The 20,968-nt window shown below is 44.3% G+C and overlaps 1 protein-coding gene across 12 annotated transcripts in view; it reads left to right on the top strand.

Annotated features, from left to right (window-relative positions):
- The window catches only part of KDM2A (lysine demethylase 2A), a 149,418-nt gene that overhangs the window by 83,051 nt on the left and 45,399 nt on the right, over nucleotides 1-20,968 (top strand). For all 12 annotated transcript variants that reach the window (XR_012423022.1, XR_012423023.1, XM_074013106.1 and 9 more), the window contains one exon: nucleotides 12,846-13,024. Coding sequence is in view for 8 of the 12 variants with exons in the window: in XM_065527903.2 (XP_065383975.1) it covers nucleotides 12,846-13,024 (179 nt within the window). In the remaining 4 variants the exon portion in view is untranslated. The remainder of the gene's footprint in view (nucleotides 1-12,845; nucleotides 13,025-20,968) is intronic.

The raw sequence follows: 20,968 nt of genomic DNA, 5'->3' as shown, positions 1-20,968 counted from the left end.
GCTCCTAGCTACTTGGAAGGCCGAGGCAGGAGGATCACTTGAGCCCAGGAGTTTGAGGCTGTTCTGATCACACCACTGTACTCCAGCCTGGGTGACAGAGCAAGACCCTGTCTCTTTAAAAAGAAACAAAGAGGCCAGGCGCAGCGGCTCTTGCTTGTAATCCCAGCACTTTGGGAGGCCGAGGCAGGCGGATTACGAGGTCTGGAGATCGAGACCATCCTGGCTAATGTGGTGAAACCTCATCTTTACTAAAAATATAAAATATTAGCCGGATGTGGTGGCAGGTACCTGTAGTCCCAGCTACTCAGGAGGCTGCGGCAGAAGAATGGCATCAACCCGGGAGGCAGAGCTTGCAGTGAGCGGATATCACGCCATTGCACTCCAGCCCGGGCGACAGAGCGAGACTCTGTCTCAGGAAAAAAAAAAAAAAAGAAAGAAAAAAAGAAAAAATGGTTGGGCATGGTGCCTCACCTGTAATCCCAACTTTGGGAGGCCAAGGCGGGAAGATTGCTGAAGCCTAGGAGTTTGAGACTACCTTGGGTAACATGCTGAGACCTCATCTCTACCAAAAATGTAAACCAAGCATGGTGGCACATGCCTGTAGTTTCAGCTACTCAGGAAGCTGAGATGGGAGTGTCACTTGAGCCTGGCAAGTCAAAACTGCAGTGACCGGAGATTGTGCCACCTCACTCCAACCTGGGTGACAGAGCAAGACACTGTCTCAAAAAAATAAATAAATAAATAAATAAATAAAATGGTTTCAAGAGGCAAAGACATGTATTTTGGTGTATTATATTAATTAAAGGTTTAACTATAGCAAGAAGATGTAACAATTACAAACATTTATGTACCTAATGACAGACCATCAGTACTGAAGGGGGAAGTAGACATTTCTGTACAGTAATACTTGGAGACTTCAGTACCCCCTCTCAATAATGGATAGAACAACCAGACCTAAAATAAGTAAGGAAATAGTGGACTTAACACAGTAAACCAACCAGATCTCACAGACACAGACAGAATCCTACCTAACAGCAATAGCATACACATTCTTTTTGAGTGTATGTAAGACATTTTCCAGGATACACCATATGTCAGGCCACAGATTAAAAATCAATGGATTTAAAAAATAGATATCAAAGTATCTTCTGCAGCCACAATGGGATGAAGTTAGAAATCAATAGCAAGTAAAACTGGAAAAGTCACAAAATTGTGGAATTTAACGATCAGTGAATCAAAGAAGAAATCACATGGAAATTAGAAAATATTTATAGATCGAAAGAACACAACACAGCATACCAAAACTTATAGGGATCAGTGAAAGCAGCATTAAGGGAGAAATTTGTAGCTATAAATGCTTTGATTATAAAACATGGAATCACTGATTGCAGTAGTGTGCACCTATAGTTCCAGCTACTTGGGAGACTGAGGCCGGAGGATTGCTTGAGCCCAGGATTTTGAGTCCAGCCTGGGCAACATAGCAAGACCTTATCTCGGCCGGGCGAGGTGGCTCACACCTGTAATCCCAGCACTTTGGCAGGCCGAGGCAGGTGGATCATCTGAGGTCAGGAGTTCGAGACCAGCCTGGTCAACATAGTGAAACCACATCTCTACTAAAAATACAAAAATTAGCCAGGCGTGGTGGTGCACACCTGTAGTCCCAGCTACTCAGAGGCTGAGGCAGGAGAATCACTTGAACCTGGGAAGTGGTGGTTGCAGTGAGCCGAGATCGCACATTGCACTCCAGCCTGGGCAACAAGGTGAGACTCTGTGTCAAAAAAAAAAACTGTCTCTTTAACAAAAGAAGAGAAACTTGAAATCAACAACCTAATCTTACAACTTAAATAACTAGAAAAAGGACAAACTAAACCTAAAGCTAAAGGAAGTAATAAAGATTAGAGCAGAGATAAATGAAATAAAGAATAGAAAAACAATAGAGAAAAGTCAAAGAAACCAACTACTCGGGCGGCTGAGTCATGAAAATTGCTTGAACTGGGGAGTCGGAGGTTGCAGTGAGCCCCGATTGTGCCATTGTACTCCAGCCTAGACAACAGAGCAAGACTCTGTCTCAGGGGAAAAAAAAAAAGCTATGAACAATTGTTCATCAATAAATTGGACAACCTAGATGAAGTGTACAAATTTCTAGAAACACAAAATGTATTAAGACTAAATCACTAAGAAATACAAACTTTGAATAGAACTATATTTTAATTAGTGAGGAGATTGGGTCAATATTCAAACATTTCCCAACAAAGAAAAGACTGGGCCTGATGGCTTCGGTGAATTCTACCAAACAATTAAAGAGGAACTAACACCAATACTTCTCAAACTTTTTCAAAGAATTAAGAGGGAACACTTCTGCCCCTCCCTGAGATGAGTCACGTTCTGTCACCAGGCTGGGGTGCAGTGGCACAATGTCAGCTCACTGCAGTCCCCACCTCCTGGGTTCAAGTGATTCCCCTGCCTCAGCCTCCCAAGTAGCAGGATTACAGGTGCCTGCCACCACGCCTGGCTAATATTTTGTATTTTAGTAGATATGGGGTTTCACCATGTTGGCCAGGTCTCGATCTCCTGACCATGATCTGCCCGCCTTGGCCTCCCAAAGTGCTGGGATAACAGGCATGAGCCACTGTGCCCGGCGGAGGGAATACTTCTTAAGTCATTCTGTGAGGCCAGCATTACCCTGATACCAAAGCGAGACAAAGACAGTAGAAGAAAACAAAACTACAAATCGATATCCTTTTTGAACAATGATGTAAAAATCCTCAACAAAATACTTGCATACTAAATTCAGCAGCATATTAAAAGGATTATACACCATGACCAAGTGGGATTTATTCCTGGAATAGATGGTTCAACTTGTGAAAATCAATCAATATAAATTTCATTAACAGTGAAGGAGGGAAAAAGTCACATGATCATCGCAATTGACACAGAGAAGACATTTGACAAAATTCAACACCTTTTCATGATAAAAACACTTGACAAACTAAAAATAAAAGGAAACTACCTCAACATAATAAAAGCTTTATATGAGGCCGGGCGTGGTGGCTCAAGCCTGTAATCCCAGCACTTTGGGAGGCCGAGACGGGCGGATCACAAGGTCAGGAGATTGAGACCATCCTCGCTAACACGGTGAAACCCCGTCTCTACTAAAAAATGCAAAAAAAACTAGCCGGGCGGGTTGGTGGGCGCCTGTAGTCCCAGCTACTCGGGAGGCTGAGGTAGGAGAATGGCGTAAACCTGGGAGGCGGAGCTTGCAGTGAGCTGAGATCCGGCCACTGCACCCCAGCCTGGGCGACAGAGCAAGACTCCGTCTCAAAAAAAAAAAAAAAAAAAAGCTTTATATGAAAAACCCCCAGTAAATATCATAATCAGTGGTGAAACACCAAAAGCATTTAAGATCAGGAACAACGTAAAGATGCCTGCTTTTACTGCCTCTATTCAGTGTAGCACTGGAAGTCCTAACACAGCAATTAGGCAAAAAAAGGAACGAAAAGCCACGCAAATTGGAAAGGAAGAAGTCACCCCTGTTGGCAGATGATACGACTTTTTTATTTGTTATTAGTATTTTTCTTTGGTTCTTTCTAACATGTGCATCTTTACACTTAGTTTTGCTCTTTATCAAATATTTCAAATATACATAAAATTACAGAGAATATCATTAACAAAATGAACATCCATCTATGGACCCAAAATGAAGATCCACTTGTGTACAACATAGTAAGAAATTAACCTTTTGCCATATTTAAACTTCAGCTCTTTTTGCAGAAGTTTGTTAGAGCTGACATCTACTGCGTACCATTCTTCCATTTTCAATCCCTTTCCCTTCCTCCTCTCTCCAGAGATAGCCACTCCCTTGGTTTTTTAAACATTAACAAATGGCATCATAGTGCACAAATCATTCTGCAACTTGCTTTTTCACTAAACATTGCATTCTTTTTAACTACCATATAGAATTCCATTGTATGAATATACCACAATTTACCCATTCCCCTACTGATGGACATTTACGATTTACATTGTTTCCATTTTTTTTCTTTTTTCTTTTTTTTTTTCTTGAGATGGAGTGTCTCTTAGTGCCCTGGCTGGAGTGCAGTGGCACGATCTTGACTCACTGCAACTTCTACCTCCCAGGTTCAAGCCATTCTCCTGCCTCAGCCTCCCAAGTAGCTGGGATTACAGGCATGTACCACCATGCCCGGCCAATTTTGTGTTTTTCAGTACAGATGGGGTTTTGCCATGTTGGGTAGGCTGGTCTCAAACTCCTGACCTCAAGTGATCCACCCACCTTGGCCTCCCAAAGTGCTAGGATTATAGGCATGAGCCACCGTGCCCGGCCTCCATTTCTTTAGTCTTACAAATAATGCTACAATGAAGGCTTATAAATTTCTTCTTGGGTACACATTTGAGAGTTTAGAAGGTATGAGCCTAGAAGTGGGCCAAAGAGTGTACGTTTTCACCTTGTCAGATTCCTCTCCAAAGCGATTGTTCCAGTTTACACTTTGTTCAGTCAAGTATGAAAGTGTCCTTTGTTCCATATTCTCTCAAACACTTGATATTATGAGATATTCATTTTTTAAAATTTTAATTTATTTTTTGGGGGGAGGGATCAGAATCTCACTTTATTTCCAGCCTGGAGTGCACTGCCGTGATCTTGGCTTACTGCAACCTCCGCCTCCTAGGTTCAAGCGATTCTCCTGCCTCAGCCTCCCGAGTAGCTGGGATTATAGGCGCCTGCCACCACGCCCGGCTCATTTTTTATTTTTAGTATAGGCAGGGTTTTGCCACGTTGACCAGACTGATCTTGAACTCCTGACCTCAGGTGATCCACCCGCCCCAGCCTCCCAAAGTGCTAGGATTACAGGCGTGAGCCACTGCACCTGGCCGAGACTTAAACTTTCGATAGTCTGATGGATATGAAAGAAAAACTTGTAGTTTTTTTTTTTTTTTTTTTTTTTTTTTTTTTTTTTTTGAGACGGAGTCTTGCTGTGTGCCCCAGGCTGGAGTGCAGTGGCGCGATCTCGGCTCACTGCAAGCTCCGCCTCCCGGGTTCACGCCATTCTCCTGCCTCAGCCTCCCGAGTAGCTGGGACTACAGGCGCCCACCACCTCGCCCGGCTAATTTTCTTGTATTTTTAGTAGAGACGGGGTTTCACCGTGTTAGCCAGGATGGTCTCGATCTCCTGACCTCGTGATCCGCCCGTCTCGGCCTCCCAAAGTGCTGGGATTACAGGCTTGAGCCACCGCGCCCGGCCAAAAAAACTTGTAGTTTTTAATCTGCATGTCCAGTAAGGATAATCATGTTCTCAGAAATATTTATTGACTATTTGGGCCATCTATTTTTAAATTTTTTAAACTTTCATATTCCCTTTTATTCTGTTATCACTTTCTTATAGTGATTAATAGTGGAAAGTCTAGCTTTAAAAGTTAATATACATAAAGTGCTCAGAAGAGTCACAGCCATGTTGTAGGAGACTGTATTATTTTTATCCTTTTAAATACGTATATATTGGCTGGGCATGGTGGCTCACACCTGTAATCCCGCAGCACTTTGGGAGGCCAAGATAGGTGGATCACCTGAGTTCGGGAGTTCGAGAGCAGCCTGACCAACATGGCAAAACCCTTTATCTATGAAAAATAAAAAAATTAGCCAGGCGTGGTGGTGGGAGCCTCTACTCCCAACTACTTGGGAGGCTGAGGCAGAATAATTGCTTGAACCCGGGAGGGGAAGGTTGCGGTGAGCCGAGACCACACCATTGTACTCCAGCCTGGGTGACGGAGTGAGACCCCATCTCAATAAAAACATACATACATACATACATACATATTTATTGAGACGGGGTCTCGCTGTGTTGAAGAGGCTGGTCTCTAGCCCCGGGCCTCAAGCTGGCCTCCTGCCTTGGCTTCCCAAATTGCTGAGATTACAGGTGTAATCTCACCGTACCTGTCCACCATTTTAGATATTAACCTTGCCAAGTTATTTTTAAAATTTAATCTAATTTGAGTGTTTCTACTTATATTTTCTAATCTCTTAGGATAAATTATTTCAGCAGTTTTAGCATTTGTGACTTTAATCCTTTTGTTTGTTTCTTTTCTAGTATTAGTTTAAAATGTTCCATTTCTGTTCTCTTTGTGTATCTCAGTTCTTGCTTCAGTGACAGCAGATAAGAATCCTGGCCTTGTGGAACAGCTGAGAAGTGCATCCTTTTGCCCAAACTGGGGGAGGGTGATTGCTTTACCTCCAGCTGTCCCGGCAGCTGCTCAGCCAGATTCCCAGATCTAGCATCTTTCAAAACCTCTCAACCTTGGTAACTCTGATAAAAGTCTTTCTGAGGTGTAGGTCCTCCTGTGTCAATGGCACATCTGAATTTCTAGCAATGTGTTCTTTTCTTAAGTTACATTATCTAGTCAGTTTATCAGGAGTTACATATACTGTGGACTCTGAAAACATTATCTCCACATTATTGGGTAAATCATATAAATACTGTGAAAAGGTAAGAAAAACACCAGTAAAAGCAATGTGGCATAACACTTTGTGCATTACATAGGCATTCAATACATATTGGTGATTGCCTAGTAAAAAATAGGGGGCTCTCAGTGCTGCTTACCTGCCTCTAATAAAAATGTAGGTGATATTAAACCACAAGCTAGACCATCAGGAAGGAGGTACAAGGATAGATCCACAACCTGCTCTTGGCCTTTACCTCAGCAAGCTACCTGGCTTCTGTACTCCTACTTTGATTCACCTCCTGTTGCAGCAGGGTTTTAGGAGGATCCTGTTTGTATGTCTAACATTCAACGTTCATGAAAGAGCAGAAATACCTGGATTTGCCTGTTAGCTCTCGAAGCTGGAGAGTGGATGACCTCCTGCCAGGCACAGTTTTTGGATTGGCTTCTCAATTATTGTAGGAATCCTCAACTTTTAGAAGTTGCCAGCCTGTTCATCTGATCTTGAAAGCATACCAACTTATCTTCAAACAGCATAGAATAGGCCAGGTGTGGTGTCTCACGCCTGTAATCCCAGCACTTTGGGAGGCCGAGATGGGCAGATCACTAGGTCAGGAGATTGAGACCATCCTGGATAACACCATGAAACTAAAAATACAAAAAAATTAGCCGAGCGTAGTGGCAGGCGCCTTTAGTCCCAGCTACTCAGGAGGTTGAGGCAGGAGAACGTCATGAACCCGGGAGGCAGAGCTTGCAGTAAGCCAAGATCGCGCCACTGCACTCCAGCCTGGGTGACAGAGCGAGACTCTGCCTCAAAAAAAAAAAAAAAAAAAAAAAAAACAGCATAGAATATATGGAATTCGGGACCTAGACAGAGGCAATAACCTAAAGACGTTTGCAGCTCATTTCTTGTCAGAACCCGTTGAGAATAATGGTATTGATGGAAGACTCTGTCAACCCCATCCAGTTCTCTAGTTTAAATAGTCTCAGTTTATCTATGACTTGAGCCATCTAAAAGTTGCATAACAAATTAGCTGGGTGTGGTGGCACATACCTGTAGGCCCAGCTACCTGAGAGGCTAAGGCAGGAGAATCACTTGAACCCAAGAGATGGAGGCTGCAATGAGCCGAGATCACACCACTGCAATCCAGCCTGCGTGATAGAGTGAGACTCTGTCTCAAAAAAAAAAAAAAAAGTTGCATAACATTAATACAGCCGGGCGTGGTGGCTCACGCCTGTAATCCCAGCACTTTGGGAGGCCGAGGCGGGCAGATCACAAGGTCAGGAGATCGAGACCACGGTGAAACCCCGTCTCTACTAAAAATACAAAAAATTAGCCGGGCGCGGTTGTGGGCACCTGTAGTCCCAGCTACTCGGGAGGCTGAGGCAGGAGAATGGCGTGAACCCAAGAGGCAGAACTTGCAGTGAGGTTAAATCATGCCACTGCACTCCAGCCTGGGCAACAGAGCGAGACTCCGTCTCAAAAAACAAACAAAAAAGACATTATCAACCTGAGAAACATAGCAAGATCTTGTATCTGCAAAAAATTAAAAAATTAGCCAGGCATTGTGGCACATGCCTGTAGTCCCAGCTACTCAGGAGGCTAAGGTGGGAGGATCATCAGAGCCCAAGAATGTGGCTGCGGTGAGCTGTGATTGCGCCAGTGCACTCCAGCCTGGGCAACAGAGCAAGACCCTGTCCCCACCTCCAAAAAAAAGAAAAAAGGTTTACACTTCAGTGAAAGAAAAAGAAGTTGCTATATCCATCCCAACCTTCAGCAACCACCACCACTCTGATTAGTCAGCAGCCCTCAACATTGAGGCAAGTCTCTCCACAAGCAAATATTATGACTTACTGAAGGCTCAGATGATTGTTAGCATTTTTAGCAATAAAGTGTTTTTAAATAAAGGTATGTACCTTGTTTTTGTAGAGACAATGCTGTTGCACACTTAATAGCCTACAGTATAACATAAATATAACTTATGTGCACTGTGAAACCAAAAAGTTTGTATGACTTGCTTATTGGAACATTTGTTTTATTGCAATGATCTGGAACTGAACCCACAATATCTCCAAGATATGCCTATACTAAGTAGTCTAATAATAAAAGAATACCAGCCTGGGCAACATGGCGAAACCTTGTCTCTACCAAAAATACAAAAAATTAACTGGGTATGGTGGCGTACACTGTAGTCCCAGCTACTCAGGAGGCTGGGGTGGGAGGATTGCTTGAGCCTGGGAGGCAGAGGTTGCATTGAGCCTAGATTGTGCCACTGCACTCCAGCCTGGGTGACAGAATGAGGCCCCATCTCAAAAGGAAAAAAGAATAAAACTTTGCTATCCTCTACATTCTTTTTTTTTTTTTTTTTTTTTTTTAAAAGACAAAGTTTTGCTCTGTCGCCCAGGCTGGAATGCAGTGGTGCGATCTTGGCTCACTGCAATCTCTGCCTCTCAAATTCAAGCGAATCTCCTGCCTCAGCCTCCTGAGTAGCTGGGACTATGGCCGCACACCACCACGCCCAGCTAATTTTTGTATGTTTAGTAGAGATAAGGTTTCACTATGTTGGCCAGGCTGGTCTGAAACTCCTGACCTCAAGTGATCTGCCCAGCTCAGCCTCCCAACGTGCTGGGATTATAGGCATGAGTCTCCGCACCTGCGCTCCCCTACATTCCTGAAGGAAAGCATTTACTTGTAATTTCTTAAATTATGGTTAAATACAAATAATATAAAGTTTACCATCATAACCATTACATTTTTTTCTTTTTGTATAAAACATTTCATTGTCATGAACCCATTTTAAAGCATACTTGTGTAATCAAGTTTTTTCACAGTGTGCAACCATCACCACTATCTAGTTTTAGAATTTCATCACCCCAAACAAACTCCATACCATTGAGCAGTCATTCTCCGTTTTCTCCTCCACTTAACTCCTGGCAACAACAAATCTACTCTTTGTCTTGGTGAATTTGTCTAATCTATATATTTCATATAAATGGAGCTATATAATATGTAGCCTTTTGTGTAGACTTCTTTGATAGTGTGTTTTTTTTTGTTTTTTTTTTTTTTTTTGAGGTAAGAGTCTTGCTGTGTCACCCAGGTTGGAGTGCAGTGGCACGATCTCGGCTCACTGCAAGCTCCGCCTCCTGGGTTCATGCCATTCTCCTGCCTCAGTCTCCTGAGTAGCTGGGACTACAGGTGCCCACCACCACGCCCAGCTAATTTTTTGTAGTTTTAGTAGAGATACGGTTTCACTGTGGTAACCAGGATGGTCTTGATCTCCTGACCTCATGATCCACCCGCCTAGGCCTCCCAAAGTGCTGGGATTACAGGCGTGAGCCACCACTCCCAGCCGATACAGTGTGTTTTCTTGGTGTATCCATGTTGTAGCATGTATTAGTACTTCATTCCTTTTTATGGCCAAATATTTCCTAGTATGGATCGACCACATTTTATCCATATCATGAGAAACATTTGTGTTATTTCCATCTTTTAGCTGTTTTGAATAGTGCTGCAGTGAATATTTATGTACAAGCTTTTGTTTGAACACTTTGTTTAATTCTTTTAGATATATGCCTAGGAGTAGAATTGCTGAGTCATATGGTCATTATGTGTTTAGTTTATTGAGGAACTGCCCACCCAATTTTCATAGCGGCTGCACCATCTTATATGCCCACCAGTAGATGTATGAGGGTTCCAATTTCTCTACATTTTTGCTAACACTCATTATTTTCCATTTTTAAAATTATTGCGATCCTAGTGGCTATGAAGTGGTATTTCTTGGCAGTTTTGATTTGACATTCACTTTTTCTTTTAAAATATGAAGGGTAGGTTCTGTCCATTGCCTTATATTATTAGTTATGTTTTGCTATTAATATATATATTCTGCCTTGTCTATTTCATACTGGCCGTATTCTTCTCTTGGGTGTTATCTCTTTAACTAAACCATAAATTCCTTAGAGACAGGAAGTCAGGTTCTAATGCTACCTGATATATCCAGCCAGGCCACGTGTTTATTTGTCTTACAAGGCAGACTATATATATATATATATATATATATATAAATTTTTTTTTTTCCTACAGCCTCTACCTCCTGGGCTCAGATGATTCACACCTCAGCCTCCTGAGTAGCCGGGATTACAGGCACGCACCACCATCCCAGCTAATTTTTTGTATTTGTATTTGTATTTGTATTTTTTTTTGTTTGCGTGTGTATTTTAATTTTTTTGTGTTTTTAGTAGAGGCAGTGTTTTGCTGTGTTGCTCAGGCTGGTCTCAAACTCCTGGAGAGAAGCAGTCTGCCCACCTTGACCTCCCAGAGTGCTGGGATTATAGACGTGCGCCACTATGCCCGGCCAGGCATACAATATTGTCAGCTTTTTATTCTGTCCCTTCCCTGACCACCATTTTCTGAATATTTTAGCTTATGCCTTTACCTCTGCGTGGAATTGTCCCTGTTGAATCATCTCGTTAGAATTCTACTTATTCTTCCCCCTCTTTTCCTAAAGCATTTTCTGATCAGTCTAATAAAAATATGATACTTTCCTTTTGTTTTTACTGCTGCTTGAGCACCTACTTTGTGTTAAACATTTTACTTTATCGATTTTAAATCTTCACAATGGCCCACAAGGTGATACTCATTCTCCACAAGATATTCATGTTAGAGAAATTACATAACTTGTCTAAGTAGTATAGGAGCTGAGATTTAAACTTAGGTCTCAGCCAGGTGCAGTGGCTCACACGTGTAATCCCAGCATTTTGGAAGGCCAAGGTGGGCAGATCACCTGAGGTCAGGAGTTTGAGACCAGCCTGGCCAACATGGCAAAACCCTGACTTTACCAAAAACACAAAAATTCGGCAGGCATGGTGGCACACGGCCGTAGTCCCAGCTACTTGGGAGGCTGAGGCACAAGCATTGCTTGAACCTGGGAGGTGGAGGTTACAGTGAGCCAAGATTTCGCACCACTGCACTCCAGCCTGGGTGACACAGTGAGACTGTTTCAAAATAAAAATAGAGAAATAAATAGGCCGGGTGCGGTGGCTCATGCCTGTAATCCTAGCACTTTAGGAGGCTAAGGCAGGCGAATTGCCTGAGCTCAGGAGTTTGAGACCAGCCTGGGCAACATGGTGAAACCCCGTCTCTACTAAAATACAAAAAGTTAGGTGGGGTGGCAGCGTGTGCCTGTAGTCCCAGCTACTCTGGAGGTTGAGGCAGATAATTGCTTGAACCCAGGAGTTGGGAGTTTGCAGTAAGCCAAGAGCACACCACTGCACCCGAGCCTGAGCGACAGAGCAAGACTCCATCTCTAAAAAATAAATAAACAAACTTAGGTCTCTTTGGCTCCAAAGCTATTGTTTTCTCTCCACTACTATTTTCTGCTGACTCTTCTGGCCTTCTGCATTTTGTTGTAATTGTTATAGTCAACAAGAATCTGACACAGATCTTCGTGTCTGTCCTGGTGTCTTTATCATTCTATAAATATTTGTGGAATAAATGAAAAGGGGACTTTGTTCTTCATGAACTAGGATAATTATCTTCATGGGCTAGGATATTATCAACAGGTTTTGGAAATAGCCCTGTTTAACAAAAGAATATGAATTCAAAATCATCATATTACCCACTAAATTATGGATCCTTTATTCAAATTATGAGATAGATTAGGTCAATCTACATCAAATCAGTATAGCTCAGTAAGAGCTTGACTCTAGAGTGAGCTTGCCCAGGTTCTTTTCCTGGTTTGTTCTATAAGTTACCTAACATCTGCTTTCTCGTGTACGAAGTGAAGATTAGTATTTAGTATTTAGCGTTTAGAATTGTTAGGATTAGGCCAGGCACAGTGGCTCACACCTGTAATCCCAGCACTTTGGGAGGCTAAGGCAGGTGGATCACGAGGTCAGGAAATCGAGACCATCCTGACTAACACGGTGAAACCCCGTCTCTACTAAAAATACAAAAAAATTAGCTGGGCGTGGTGGCGGGCGCCTGTAGTCCCAGCTACTCAGGAGGCTGAGGCAGGAGAATGGCGTGAACCCGGGAGGCAGAGCTTGTAGTGAGCCAAGATTGCGCCACTGCACTCCAGCCTGGGCCACAGAGCGAGACTCCGTCTCAAAAAAAAAAAAAAGGAATTGTTAGGATTAAATTAGACCTTAGATAAAAGATTCAACAACAGACTGTATGGTAAACATGCATTAGGGAATAATTATTATTATTAACATTACCCATTGTCTTTCCCATTCTGTGTGATTTGATTATGATTATGTTGAATGAGAACTTTTTCCTTGTCTATTACTGAAAATAAGAAAGGATAGTATTTTTCCTTCTCCTTTTTAAAAATATTCTTACTGTATTTAAGGATATTAGTGGCTTCATAGAGATGATCAATGCATCTTTTATGGCAGGGAGTCGTCGCATGGTGGATGTCATGGATGTGAACACACAGAAAGGCATTGAAATGACCATGGCTCAGTGGACACGCTACTATGAGACCCCAGAGGAGGAGCGAGAAAAACTCTATAATGTCATCAGCCTAGAGTTTAGCCACACCAGGCTGGAGAACATGGTGCAGAGGCCCTCCACGGTTAGTGTAATCATTTTCTTCATATTGTCATTGTCACCAAAAGGGTTGTTTTCGTCTGGGTGTTGGTAACTGATGCTTGTAATCCCAGCACTTTGGTAGGTCAAGGCAGGCAGATCGCTTGAGCTGAGGAGTTTGAGACCAGCCAGGGCAACATGGTGAAACCATATCGCTACAAAAAGTACCCCCCCCAAAAAAAAAAAAGCTGGGTGTGATGGCACATGCCTGTAGTTCCAGCTACTCAGGCTGAGGTGGGAGGATCACCTGAGCCCAGGAGGTTGAGGCTGCAGTGACGGGTGATTGCACCACTGCATTCCAGCCTGGGTGACAGAACAAGACCCTGTCTCAAAAAATTAAAATAAAATGAGTTGTTTTTCTACTGTGAAAATTTATAACTTTTTGCACATACCAAGATTAAGCTGAAGGAAAATAAGACTATTTGACAAGAATAACTTGTATTTTTATAAAGATATATTGATACTGTATTTTGATAAGAATAACTGCATTTTCTGAAATCACTTAAAGTTTTGTGGGGGGGGGTGAATTTTTAAATTTATTATAATCAAAAAAAAATTTTTTTTTTTTTAGAGACAGGGTCTCACAATTTTGTCCAGGCTGACCTTGAACTCCTGGGCTCAAGCAATCCTCCCACCTTGGCCTCCCAAAGTGCTGGGATTACAGGCGTGAGCCACCATGCCTGGGCGTGAAATCACTTAATTTTATATAGGGCAGGATTATTCTGATTTGTTTCACCTGTAACTTAATGTAGGCCCATTGACCTTTGGACGTAACGGAGAGGAGTATTAAAATTCACCCTTGGAGCCAGGCGCTCATGCTTGGAATCCCAGCACTTTGGGAGGCCGAGGTGGGTGGATAGCCAGAGGTCAGGAGTTTGAGACCAGCCTGGCCAACATGGCGAAACTCCGTCTCTACTAAAAATACACAAATTAGCCAGGCATGGTTGCATGCGCCTGTAATTCGAGCTACTTGGGAGACTGAGGCAGGAGAAGCCCTTGAACCCGGGAGGCGGAGGTTGCAGTGAGCTGAGATCATGGCACTGCACTCCAGCCTGGGTGACAGAGTGAGACCTTGTCTCAAAAAATAAAAAAAAATAAAAATTCACTCTTGACCAGGCATAGTGGCTCAACTTATAATCCCAACACTTTGAGAGGCTAAGACAGAGGATTGCTTGAGGCCAGTAGTTCAAGACCAGCCTGGGGAATGTCATGAGACCCTGAAAAATAAAAATTAACATTTTTATTATTTATTTTATTTATTTATTATTTTGAGATAGAGTCTCACTTTGTTGCCCAGGATATAGAGTGCAGTGGCGCGATCTTGGCTCACTGCAACCTCCGCCTCCCTGGTTCAAGCAATTCTCCTGCCTCAGCCTCCTGAGTAGCTGAGACTATAGGCCACCATGCACTGCTAATTTTTGTATTTTTTTCGTAGAGACAGGGTTTCATCATGTTGGCCAGGCTGGTCTTGAACTCCTGACCTCAAGTGATCAACCTGCCTCGGTCTCCCAAAGTGCTGGGATTACAGGCATGAGCCACCACACCCAGCCGAAAGGAACTATTTTTATATTAGTAATCATTGCTTGTTTGGTCATGTGGAAGTACAGGAAGACAGGTGGTTAGAATTTAGCCTTCTTGTTAGCCTAATGTGATTTACTAAATAGGAATTTAATGACAGGGATGTAAGAATTCCAGTAACATTTATTTGTAATTTTGTTTCCTTAATATTTCTAGAATTTTATTTTATTATCATTATTATTTTTTCATTTTTTTTTTTTTGAGACGGAGTCTCACTCTATCGCCCAGGCTGGAGTGCAGTGGCGCGATCTTGGCTCACTGCAAGCTCCGCCTCCCGAGTTCTCGCCATTCTCCTGCCTCAGCCTCCTGAGTAGCTGGGACTACAGGTGCCCGCCACCTCGCCCGGCTAATTTTTTGTATTTTTAGTAGAAACAGGGTTTCGCCATGTTAGCCAGGATGGTCTTGATCTCCTGACCTTGTGATCCGCCCGCCTCAGCCTCCCAAAGTGCTGGGATTACAGGCGTGAGCCACCGCGCCCGGCCTTATTATTATTTTTGAAACAGGTTCTCGCTCTGTTGCCCAGGCTTGAGTGCAGTGGCATGAACTCGGCTCACTGCAGCCTCCGCTTCCCAGGTTCAAGCAATTCTTCCACCTCAGCCTCTCAAATAGCAGCGATTACAGGAGCACACCACCACACCCAGCTAATTTTTGTATTTTTAGTAGAGACGGGGTTTCACCGTGTTGGCCAGGCTTGTCTTGAACTCCTGACCTTAGGTGATCCACCTGCCTCAGCCTCTCACAGTGTTGGAATTACAGGTGTGAGCCACTGTACCCAGCCAATTTCCAGAATTTTAATTTAAAAATAACAGGATTGGCCACGTTCGTTGGCTCATGCCTATAATTCCAGCACTTTGGGAGGCTGAGGCGGGAGAATCCCTTGAGCCTAGGAGTTCAAGACCAGCCTGGATAACATAGCAAGACTCTACAAAAAGTTTGAAGACTTAGCCAGGGATGGTGGCGTGCACCTGTAGTCCTGGTTACTCAAGAGACCGAGGTGGGAAGATTGCTTGAGCCTGGGAGGTTGAGGCAGCAGTGAGCTGTGATCACACCATTTCACTCTAGCCTAGCCAACATTGCAAGACTCTGTCTCAAAAAAATAATAAAATGATAAAAAATATATATAAATAGAAGCCAGGCATGGTGGCTCATGCCTGTAATCCTAGCACTTTGGGGGGCTGAGGCAAACAGCTTGCTTGAGCTCAGGGGTTGATACCAGCCTGGGCAACATGGTGAAACCCTATCTCTACAGAAAAATTAGCCGGGCATGATGGCATCCCCCATGTAGTCCCAGCTACTCAGGGGGTTGAGGCAGGAGGATTGCTTGAGCCTAGGAATTTGAGACCAGTCTGAGCAACATAATGAAACCCTGTCTCTACTTTTGGGGGGGGGAAAAAAAAGCTAAGCAGCAACAACAAAAATAGCATAATTGTAGCTATAAATGTAGAACTTGACCTGGTCAATACTTTACCATTATTAAGATTGTGAGGGCGGGCGCGGTGGTTCAAACCTGTAATCCCAGCACTTTGGGAGGCCGAGACGGGCGGATCACAAGGTCAAGAGATTGAGACCATCCCGGCTAACACGGTGAAACCCTGTCTCTCCTTAAAAAATACAAAAAAAAACTCGCTGATCGGGTGCCTGTAGTCCCAGCTACTTGGGAGGCTGAGGCAGGAGGAGAATGGCGTAAACCCGGGAGGTGGAACTTGCAGTGAGCTGAGATCTGGCCACTGCACTCCAGCCTGGGTGACAGAGCGAGACTCAGTCTCAAAAAAAAAAAAAAAAATAGATTGTGAAATGTCTCACTATTCCACATGAAGCCTTTTTTGTGGCATCCTGAATTTATATACTCTGTCCCTAGTTTTTTTTTTGTTTTTTTTTTTTTTTTTTGAGACGGAGTCTCGCTCTGTAGCCCAGGCTGGAGTGCAGTGGCGGGATCTCAGCTCACTGCAAGCTCCGCCTCCCGGGTTCACGCCATTCTCCGGCCTCAGCCTCCCGAGTAGCTGGGACTACAGGCGCCCACCACCTCGCCCGGCTAGTTTTTTGTATTTCTTAGTAGAGATGGGGTTTCACCGTGTTATCCAGGATGGTCTCGATCTCCTGACCTCGTGATCCGCCCGTCTCGGCCTCCCAAAGTGCTGGGATTACAGGCTTGAGCCACCGCGCCCGGCCTGTCCCTAGTTTTAATGATAAAAATGTGACATCAACCTATGAGAGGGCTCGGAAATAGAAAATTATTAAGAGAGCAGAGGCCACACTACCATTATCTTACAGGGATCTAAAACATGATTAGAAAATTTGAACGAGCTATTACCAAGCTCACATTCTAAAAGCAGGTAAGCTTTTTGTGACCTTGCTATGTAAGTAATAATGTTTTATTGGTAGAATAAAAGAGAAGACTTCATGTGGAATTGTCACACATTTCAAAATCTTAATAATGGAAAAGTATTGACCAGGTCAAGTTTTACTTTTCTTTTTTTTTTTGAGACGAAGTCTTGCTCTGTCGCCCAGGCTGGAGTGCAGTGGCGCGATCTCCACTCACTGCAAGCTCCTCCTCCCGGCTTCACGCCATTCTCCTGCCTCAGCCTCCCGTGTAGCTAGGACTACAGGCGCCCGCCACCACGCCCGGCTAATTTTTTGTATTTTTAGTAAAGACGGGGTTTCACCGTGTTAGCCAGGATGGTCTCGATCTCCTGACCTCGTGGTCCGCCCGTCTCGGCCTCCCAAAGTGCTGGGATTACAGGCGTGAGCCACCATGCCCGGCTAAGTTTTACATTTATAGCTAGAGGCCTGGCACGGTTGCTCACACCTCTAATCCCAGCACTTTGGGAGGCCAAGGTTGGTGGATCACTTGAGCCCAAGAGTTCGAGACCACTTGGGAAACTGAGGCACAAGAATCGCTTGAACCCGGGAGGCAGAAGTTGCAGTGAGCTGAGATGGTGCCACTGCACTCCAGCCTGTGCAACAGAATGAGACCCTGTCTCAAAACAAACAAAAAAACATTTATAGCTACAATCATGTTATTTTTGTTGTTGCTGTTTCTATTGGTAGAATTCTTATTCCCCCCATAGTATATCCCTTCATTTATCTAGGTCTTTTCCAGTATATTTTACTAGTGCTTTTTTAAAAACCAGCTTTATTGAGGTAAAATTGATGTTCAGTAAAGTGGACCCCCATTTTTAAATTTTTTTTTATTTTTTATTTTTGAGACGGAGTCTCACTCTGTCTCCCAGGCTGGAGTGCAGTGGCACGATCTCGGCTCACTGCAACCTCCGCCTCCTGGGTTCACACCATTCTCCTGCCTCAGCCTCCCGAGGAGCTAGGATTACAGGCGCCCGCCACCACGCCCGGCTTATTTTTTGTATTTTTTTTTTAGTAGAGATGGGGTTTCACTGTGTTAGCCATGATGGTCTCGATCTCCTGACCTCGTGATCCACCCGCCTCGGCCTCCCAAAGTGCTGGGATTACAGGCGTGAGCCCGGCCGGACCCCCATTTTAAGTGTGCATTTCAATGAGTTTTGACAGACATGTTTATTGATGTGAGTAACCACCACAATCAAAATACAGAAAATAAGCCAGGTGCAGTAGCTTACGCCTACAATCCCAGCACTCTGGGTGGGCAGATCACTTGAAGTCAGGAGTTCAAGACCAGCCTGGCCAACATGGTGAAACCCTGCCTCTACTAAAAATACAAAAATTAGCTGGGTATGGTGGTGGGCGCCTGTGATCCCAGCTACCTGGGAGGTTGAGGTGGGAGAATCGCTTGAAATCAGGAGGCAGAGGTCACAGTGAGCCATGATCACGCCACTGCACTCCAGCCTGGGTGACAGAGCAAGACCCTGTCTCAAAAAATAAATAAATAAATGGTGGGGCGCGGTGGCTCAAGCCTGTAATCCCAGCACTTTGGGAGGCCGAGACGGGTGGATCACAAGGTCAGGAGATCAAGACCATCCTGGCTAACATGGTGAAACCCCGTCTCTACTAAAAAATACAAAAAACTAGCCGGGCGAGGTGGTGGGCGCCTGTAGTCCCAGCTACTCGGGAGGCTGAGGCAGGAGAATGGCGTGAACCCAGGAGGCGGAGCTTGCAGTGAGCTGAGATCGCGCCACTGCACTCCAGCCCGGGCGACAGAACGAGACTCCGCCTCAAAAAAAAAGAAATTCTTCTTTCTGTGAATGAATGCATGGTAAAAAAAAAAAAAAAAAAAAAAATACTCTTACATTCTGAACTCTTCCTCTCCCCATTTAGACATGGGAGCTTACAGTGTATTAAGCAAGTACTTTATTCATTATTCTGTTAAAGGCATTCCCACAGACAACACACAGAGATGGGAGATGGTGGCTACTACATTAAGTAACTAATGACCCACGGAAAAAATAAAAGCATCCAGGGCTTATTCAATGTTCTGGGACCAGTGGATGCTTGGTTAAAATTGTTGGCTCCGTGAGCATGGAGCAGCAGGTTAACCTTAACAGTTGCACCTCGTCTTGTTTCTTCCATGTCAGTGGTGATGCTTTCTAAATACTCTCCCACAATTAACATCTGGGTATCCTCTAGACAACTGCTTCATATCATGCACAACTGTATGCATTTGTCTCGATTTGCATTATAAGGGAAGTAAGTGACCAGATACATAGATGTTACAAAGCTTACCAGATACATGTTTTTTGTAACCATATTAGTGTAAAATGTTGCAATTCGTATTGCTTTCACTTCTCTTTTTTTTTTTCAGCCAATATTATTTAAAAGATTCCTGACTGGGCCTGGTGGCTCATGCCTGTAATCCCAGCACTTTGGGGGGCCATGGCTGGTGAATCACCTGAGGTCAGAAGTTCGAGACCAGCCTGGCCAAGATGGTGGAACCCCGTCTCTACCAAAAAATACAAAAATTAGTTAGGTGCAGTGGCAGGCATCTGTAATCCCAGCTACTCGGGAGGCTGAGGCAACAGAATTGCTTGAACCTGGGAGGCGGAGGTTGCAGTGAGCTGAGATCGCACCACAGTACTCCAGCCTGGGTGACAGAGCAAGCTTTGTCTCAAAAAAAAAAAAAGATTTCTGTACTCTCACATTATTTCAAAATGGTAAAAGTGTTTACATTTAATCCTTACAACATATCTTTGAAGTAATTATCTTAGTTTTGTGTGTGTATGGTTTTGGGTTTTTTATTGAGACAGTCTTGCTCTGGTTGCCCAAGCTGGAGTACAGTGGTGATTGTAGCTTACTGCAGCCTCAAATTCCTGGGTTTAAGCAAACCTCCCATCTTAGCCTCACAAGTAGCTAGGACTATAGGTACATGCCACCATACCTGGCTATTTTTAAATTTTATTTATTTAATTTATTTTTTTGAGATGGAGTTTCGCTCTTGTTGCCCAGGCTGGAGTGCAGTGGCACGATCTCGGCTCACCAGAACCTCAGCCTCCCAGGTTCAAGCGATTCTCCTGCCTCAGCCTCCCGAGTAGCTGGGATTATAGGCATGCGCCACCATGCCCAGCTAAGTTTTTTTTTTTTTTTTTTTTAGACGGAGTCTCGCTCTGTTGCCCAAGCTGGAGTGCAGTGGCGCAATCTCTGCTCACTGCAAGCTCCGCCTCCTGGGTAGACGCCATTCTCCTGCCGCAGCCTCCCGAGTAGCTGGGACTACAGGCGCTTGCCACCATGCCTGGCTAATTTTTTGTATTTTCAGTAGAGACACATTTCACCATGTTAGCCAGATGGTCTCGATCTCCTGACCTCGTGATCCACCGCCTTGGCCTCCCAAAGTGCTGGGATTACAGGCGTGAGCCACCGCACCCAGCCTAATTTTGTATTGTTAGTAGAGACAGGGTTTCTCCGTGTTGGTCAGGCTGATCTTGAACTCCCAACCTTGGGTGATCCGCCTGCCTCGGCCTCCCAAAGTGTTGGGGATTACAGGCGTGAACCACTGCAACTGACTTGTGTTTTATTGTGAAGAGCTGGGTTCTCACTGTGTTGCCCAGGTTGGTCTTGAACTCCTGGGTTTAAGTGATCTTCCCACCTTGGCCTTCCAAAGCTCTGGGATTTCTTTTTTTTTTTTTTTTTTTTTTTTTTTGAGACGGAGTCTCGCTCTGTCGCCCAGGCTGGAGTACAGTGGCCGGATCTCAGCTCACTGCAAGCTCCGCCTCCCGGGTTCACGCCATTCTCCTGCCTCAGCCTCCGGAATAGCTGGGACTACAGGCGCCCGCCACCTCGCCCGGCTAGTTTTTTGTATTTTTTAGTAGAGACGGGGTTTCACCGTGTTAGCCAGGATGGTCTCGATCTCCTGACCTCGTGATCCACCCGTCTCGGCCTCCCAAAGTGCTGGGATTACAGGCTTGAGCCACCGCGCCCGGCCAGCTCTGGG

Source organism: Macaca fascicularis, chromosome 14, assembly GCF_037993035.2.
Source record: "Macaca fascicularis isolate 582-1 chromosome 14, T2T-MFA8v1.1".
NCBI lineage: Eukaryota > Metazoa > Chordata > Mammalia > Primates > Cercopithecidae > Macaca > Macaca fascicularis.
This window is presented reverse-complemented; position numbering and strand designations above follow the sequence as displayed.